Raw genomic sequence first — 7,537 nt, forward strand, 5'->3', positions numbered from 1 at the left:
TATGGGCACTCTAATAATCAAGGGATAATTTCAGAAACCTCCCCTGAGGTTTCTGACAATTTCACTTACCTCCCTTCAGGTTTGAATAATTACACTAACCTCCCCTCATGTAGTAAAATGACTATAATATCCTTCACTTATAAATAATTCCTACAAACAAAAAAACTCTACAATTACAACTAGTCTTTTGTTCTAAAGCAACTGCTGCCACACAAACTAAACTCTTGTTCTATCTCTCTGACTCTTTCTCTTACCTTCTTTCTCCTGCATCTCTTTTTTCGCAAATAGACACACTCTCTCTTTTCTGTTTTCTCTTTTTTATAAGTATTATTGAATTGAATACAAAATGACAAGTTGCCGGATCATATTTGTTGTCAAATTAAATGAAGGTGAAAAAGATGGCGGTGATACAGAGTATATACAAGAAACTAAAAATGATAGCTAAAAAGGGAATGCGAATTAAATAAGGTTATGATATTATACCAATTGTGTAAAAAAGAATTTTGAGATATAAAAACTATAATCAGATTTGCCTAGAGACATGGGATGTGATCTCTAGTGTTGTTTTTGGTTGCTCCGTATTGGTATTCTTGGTAGATTACATTATTTTAGTACCAACAAGGTTGAACAGTGACATTGGTCAATTCAAATATTGAATTTAGTCAAAAAAAAAAAAATGAGGCTAAATATTAGATTGAATGCAGACTTTAATTGTCATAGTTGATTTGCATGGGAAGCTTTGGGGCAGCAATAGTAGGCTGTCAAAATTGTAAGAATATGAGAATTAAGGTGAAGTGTTTTATTGAATTTTCTAGAGTAGTGGTTATGTCATTTACAATAGTTGCAACTGAAAGAAATTTATTAGTTTGTTTTTCCCCTTCTAAGTAACAAAGGGGTATTCTAGGATTTTTGAGGAGAAAGTTAGCATATTGGGTCTATATTGTTATTGAAATGCTAATCATAGAGGAGGTAGGTATAATTTTTTAAACTAGAAGGAAGCTTCCTGCAATAATCAGAAAGCTCAGGGAGGTTTCTGAAATTATCCCAATAATCAAATCAAAACTTAATTAAAGTACAATTATCATCCAAAAATAACCAAACCAATATTTGATTTCCCAGTTTCAAGTAATCATCATCATGCTTGCATCTTGCAGAATTTGCCCCACGCCCCAACCAAAAAAAAATTAATCCCAACTTTTGAGCTTCTAAAATCAAATGACACCCCACTAACTAACAAATTCTTTCCCCAAAATGGTAGCACAAAGAGATATGGAGGAAAAGAACCGAAAAAGAAAATAAATTTAAGATGGACCTGTTGAAAGCTTTTGACAGTCTTGCCAATACTTCGACCCACTTCCGGCAACTTCTTGGGTCCGAAAACGAGGGCGGCGACGCCTGCAATGACCACCAGTTCCGGCACACCAAGCCCAAACAAGCAGGTGCAAGAAAGCCCCCTCTTCCTTGCTCTACTGCTAGTGCTATTATTCTTGATTTTGCTTGAGCCCAGAGAGAAGCCGGACCGGTTTGTGCTGAAGAAGAGAGAGTTAGATGAAGAGAAGGAAGAGGGCAGAGAGGGTGGTGGTTTTGTTGAAGAAATGGGTACTAGAGTGGATGAGATTGAGATGGAGGAGATTGCCATTTTTGTGTGTTACTCAACAAGATTTTTTTTTTCAGTGTGGTTTTTTCTGCAGATGGATGGGCTTGGAGGGTTCGGTTTGGTGGGATTGTTTTTGGAGATTTGTCAAAGTCAGCTGCTTAACATTTGTATAGTTGTATTGTATTCAGTGGAAGGGGTTATTTTCGAGGGTTTCAAATTGGAGAAATAAATGCTACTTTACCGCTCATTTTGATATGCTTATTTTTTTCGCAGATTTTGATAGGCTTGATTTTTTTTTTTGTTAGCAGAGTTTAAGAAAAGTTGGTTAACTTTATTGTAAGAATAAATCTAGTTTATTATCTTTCTAAAATATTCTTGTATTAATTGGAGAGTATGATTAATTGACTTTGCATTAAACAAGTTGGATTATTCTCAATAACAACCTATATTAAATAAGAACATTTTAAAGAAGTTACAAGTTAACCACTTTCTTTAATTAGAAAGTGGACTATAATTTAAAAAAAATGGAAAAGAAATACAAGCTTATCAAAGTGGAATGGAAAGAGTATGTTAAAATGATATATTATTACATGTGAATAAAATACATTTCAGATGTTGTCAACTTCCACCTTATGTAATTTGGTGTAAAAATGGGAAGAAAAAATGATTAACTATATACACCAATTTAGTGCAATTAAATAAAGAGGAGAAAAGACTTAGGCCTTCGAGGCCCCGTAATTTTAATTCTCTTCCACCTTCCTATTTCTTAAATTCCACGCCTGCCAATTCCATGCAATTTAAAAAAAAAAAAGGAGTTAAAGAGGAGAAAATAGCACACATTTTCTTTTCTTACTCATATCTCCATGAATCTCACACCCCTAATTTGTTATTAATTTGTGTTGTAAATAAATTTTGCAATCTCAATAGTGTTTACTCGCATTGTTGATGTCACTTTGAGTGCAATTGGATAAATATGTGGAAATAAGACGCACCTTGTTTTCTTCCTTCATATCTCCATGAATCTCACGTAGTTTGTCATTAACTTGTGTTGTAGTACATAAATCATCGTTAACGTGACTCTGCAGCTTAAAACAATAAATTATCATTCCTTGTGACAAATATTTGTAATTTGTCCATTATAGGGAAAATTTTTGAAAAGGCATAATTTGAAGTTGAGTATACAAACGTCAATCATCTGCAAATATCTGTTGCCTAAATCCATTCAGAATGATTGAACAAAAGCTTGATCTTGATTCAAAACAATGGAAATATAAGGATAAATAGTGAAAACCAACTTCAAACCAGCAGAGTCGGTCAAATGTCTTTTAAAAATACCAGGAGGAAGAAAAGAGATCGGTTGAACCATCGAAGCAGAATATCTGAAGTAAGGAAGGTCGCTAAAATTGCTGAAAAAGCCAACTTTTTATGAACCACTAATGAAGACATCTTATGAAAATCTAAGACAGCAGATCCTTTACACTCAACAGCAAAACAAAGAAAGCGCGCATCCCTTTCAAGAACACAATACAGCTCAAAGTGTGCATAAGTAGTGTACAAAAAAGGTCACCACAGCAAACTGAGTTCAGCCAAAAACATTTAAGAATAAAACATGCATTTCCCTAATCCTCCTCAAGATTGATGGAATCTTTAAACTTGCCATACAAAATCTTCTTAAGTTCATCCATTTGAGCGACTATTGATTCCTTTTCTTCTTCTAGCTTCTCCAAATTCTTGCTGGTTACCTCTTTCATCTGTTCGATTCTGGTCTCAACTTCGTCTTTGGGTATATGAGCAAAAACTTCCCCAATTTGGAAACGCACTATGTCATCATCAGTGAGAATTAACTCATTGCTGGCATCCTCAAGATTATCGTTTGTTTCCTGAACAAAAGAAGGAAAAAGCACGTCAATTCAAGTGAATTAAGAAACGAAGAGTGAATTTCTTTAAATCAGTTTCATAGGCAGAGAATTGCTAGAATACATTAAAAAAAGGAAAAAGAAACAAAGAAGTTACACAGAAATATTTGGGATTCCTAGCTCTGACTAGCTAGCTGCTTAAGTAGTGACTGAATTAAAAAAAAAAGAGGCAGTTCAGCAGTTCTCAAAGTACGAGCGAAAAATTAAGACGTCACCTCTATCAATGCATGCAAAAAATAAAAAGCACCAATGATTGGCATCATTCTGGAAGTAGGAAAAAGAATACATCATAGAAGTAACACACATAATACACATCCACAGAGGGAATTCCTCATCATGACAGCATAAACAACCAGAGATCCTCTCTGAAGTTTTAAACTTCATTCCAGTTCAAGTAAGAAACTTCTTTAAGAAACCAAGGGCCCCAAACCATTACTCTATAGAAGCATGATACCCTCACTCCACATCCTGAAACACTATCATGCCTTCAAAATCCTTTCTGCTTTCTTTCAGGCAGACACTAAAATAAGAAGGCAACCACACATCTAATTTATCACTTAAAACAAGAGATACAAGATAACTTGTTTGTGAAACTCTCCAGGGCATTCGAATACCCGGAGTAGCTTCAATGACATTATGCAGTTTCTCTGACCAGATGTCCATACCATATGCATGGAGCCACTTAATAAGATAGTTTGGCAACTAAAAACAAGTTAAAAACAGATAGAAGCATGAAAAGGACCAAAATAGGCTTCTTCCATGACAGGAAAGTGTTCATTAGGCCAGTAGCCACAAAATCTGAAAACAGCTTTGCCTATAGCTATGTCAAAACATCTTATCAGGCTTGCAGTCACGAAAGACAAGAAAAGCTGGCCTCCATATTTCCAAAACTAGCGTTAACTTGTAAGAAAGAAGAGTCTTTGCCTACTGCAAGGGAACTTTATGAATACAAAGCGAGGCCCAAATGCCAAATATTTTGCTTTGTGGAGGTGAAAACAACAGTATCCACTATGTTCTACAAAACTGCTCAGTGTAACTGATACAATAAATTACGGGTCTAATTGAGCTGGATAGCTATTTGACCATGCTAGATTTGTATTGGACATCAGCACTCCTCATTAGGACGATGGACAAACAGATAAAAGGGCTTGGAATCCATATCGAACTCATGGCTCAACAATCTTGAGCCACTTTTATATATATATAAATGCTAGGAATCCATGTCAGACCAACACTGTTTGACCACTTGTATTTGCATTCACACTCCCAAAATCAAACACTAAAATACTTGTCAGATGCACCAAAAATACCTGTCCAACATGTACCTTACATGGATGAGAAACTCAATGATTGGTGCTCTATATTGAGCAAACTTAAAGTAAAATATGTTATTATTCAACAAACCTACACAGAGCTCAGATCAATGGATAAACGTGTGCAGAAAACATTGAAAAGTCTCCTGACAGATAAATTAAACAAAAAATTCAAAAAATAAATTAATGGGTTAAAATATGAGGGAAATAAAGAAAATGAACAAATAACCTAGCTGCCATAGATCATTTTGAAGCAAGGATACGTAAAAGATTTTCATAATATTCCACAGTTCCAGAAACTTTTATGATGCAAACAGCTTAAAATTAGTAACTACTAGATATCTCTCCAACCCACCCTGCACCTTTCTTCTCCCTCCAATTTGTGAAAGCTAATCCCCAAAATCACTAGTTTGAGGAGTAAAGTATGAGTCCTAACTGCTCAAAGAAGTACTTGATTTCCCCTCCTCCCCAAAGACCCCCAGTGTGCCTCTCTTCTCCATCACAAGGGTAGAGTTGCTTCTGATTTAAAAATGTGGATGCTAGGCGTATACTTTCCTAGTCTTTTCAAAGAAATTTATTTTGTCAACAAAAGGTAATGTGCTCTAAGGATTCTTTGAATAAGAAGGAAAGTTGTGAGTACAAATATGACAGATGAAACAAGTCTTCTGCCAAAGTTTACCATTCTCTTCAAATCAAGCATGCAAGCACATGCTAGGGCAGTGAGTAAAGCCTTCTCCCATCTGCACTCTCACCCGAACAGTGAAAACAAAAACAAATATCGTGCACTTCAGCAGAAGCAACACAATCCCATCCCAGGATTTTAAAGGAATGTTTAAGAGATGCTTGAATAATAAACAAAAAGCACTGTATAGACTCTAGGATCATAGTTTGTACACATTGCATGAAGTAAATGTCTTACGTGGATATAAGCAAAATAGCATCGAACGCCAAAAGATTGTGATGTGGAAATAGACAATATGCGCAATTTATACAATTTAGCTTCATCCCATTTTTTTCATCCTACAGCCGATCAAAATATTCCTTTGTCCACTGAAAGCAATAAAAACAGGAAGGAAACTACTTCCGCTGCTCTTGCCTTTCGCCAAACTATCAACTATATAAGCCCCAAGTGTACCCTTCTAAGAAAAGCTAGAGAAGGGGAAAAAAAAAACCACAACGATATACCTCTAAAATTCAAGAAAATAAAAATGCATACTCAAGATAACAAGTTCTCCCCCTTTTGGTTTCTCCCTTTCATTTCTGTAATTCCCCTTCTCTCTTGCTTGATCAATGAAAATAATTCCCATTAGTCAAGCATTTACATACACTATCACAAAAAAAAAACCATCAAATAAGCAGACGCAACTATTCCATAATTTCTAGGTCATAGGCATATATTATATTTAAAATTGCAAAAAAAAAAAAAGAAAAGAAAAGTACCTTGGCCAATTTGATTTCGTCTTCAAGCTCGTGAAATCGATTATTCAGCCTACTGAATTGGTTAATCTTCTGCTGATCTTCCCACGTGACCTCCGTCTCTGACCCAGATGACCCAGCCTTTAACAATTTACAAATACATAACTATTGCTTTAGATTATTTTCTGGTGAAGTTTCGGAATCGAAAAACATCAAGAAAATCTTAAGCATGTAAAAAGACTTTCGAATTTTGACTGACCTGCTGCATTGCTCGATTGAAGAAGGTAGAAGCTGCTGCGGCTTTCAGTTGTAAGGCGAAAACTGCGGTCGGAACTGAAGTAACGAGGCAGTGCAGATTATAGAGATTAATATTAATTAGAAAATTATAAAAAAATGCAAACAAATGTGAATTATAGCAAGGGTTAATTGCAAAATACTCCGTTTGGAAAAGAAATTGCAAAATACTCCCTATACTATCTTAAGTTTATAACTTTCCCACCCCCCCTAGAGCTGTTAATCGAACCGGGCAGCTCGCGAGCCGAGCTCGACCCGGCTCGATAAGGGCTCGACTCGGCTCGTTTATTGAGAGAAACGAGCCGAGCTCGAGTTTAACTTGATGCTCGTTTAAGCTCGATAGGCTCGAATAGTAGGGGTATTAGTGTCATTTCATTATGTATTTGATACTCTACAAGCTCGATAGGCTCGAGTTCGAACTCGAAATTGCTTGAATAGTAAGGGTATTAGCATCATTTTAATTGTGTATTTGATATTCTACAGGCTCGACAAGCTCGAGTTCGAGCTCGATAAGCTCGACTCGATTTTGAACTCGAGTTCGAGCTCGAGCTCGAGTTTTCTACCGAGCACATCGAGTCGATCTCGAATAGTTTGTGAAGCTCGAATTACTAATCGAGCGAGCTCGAGTTGGCTCGATTAGGGGTTCGAGTCGAGCTCGATTATCACATGCTCGAGCTCGACTCGGCTCGTTAACAGCACTACCCCCCCCCCAAACTATCAATTGCAGTAATCTACTACCTCCTACTATCAATTATTGGTGGATTATGCAAATCAGATTGGACATTGCAATGACTAGTTTTCCTTGACCAGAAAAATCAAAGTGTACTTTTTTTTTAAACCAAACACAACTATTTACACTTATATCTTTATTTTATTGTCTCTCATGTGCATCTCAATTTCTTCAGCCATTTGTTGACACATCCTTCCAATATCTTCGTTTAATATAACTCATTCTCAAAGTATCTTTTATCCTATTCAAATTCTTTCTTGAATTTTCCTAC

At 35.9% G+C, this 7,537-nt stretch overlaps 1 protein-coding gene across 1 annotated transcript; it reads right to left on the reverse strand.

The window, feature by feature from the left end:
* Nucleotides 1-2,991: 2,991 nt before the first annotated feature.
* On the reverse strand, nt 2,992-6,598 carry LOC113749395 (probable prefoldin subunit 4). The gene is made up of 3 exons (XM_027293120.1): nt 6,502-6,598; nt 6,267-6,383; nt 2,992-3,477 (listed from the first exon to the last, which is right to left on the reverse strand). Exons 1-3 carry the CDS (start codon nt 6,508-6,510, stop codon nt 3,217-3,219), a joined length of 387 nt encoding a protein of 128 aa, XP_027148921.1. The 5' UTR covers nt 6,511-6,598; the 3' UTR covers nt 2,992-3,216.
* Between the last annotated feature and the right edge of the window lie 939 nt (nt 6,599-7,537).

Source organism: Coffea eugenioides, chromosome 10 (assembly GCF_003713205.1).
Source record: "Coffea eugenioides isolate CCC68of chromosome 10, Ceug_1.0, whole genome shotgun sequence".
NCBI lineage: Eukaryota > Viridiplantae > Streptophyta > Magnoliopsida > Gentianales > Rubiaceae > Coffea > Coffea eugenioides.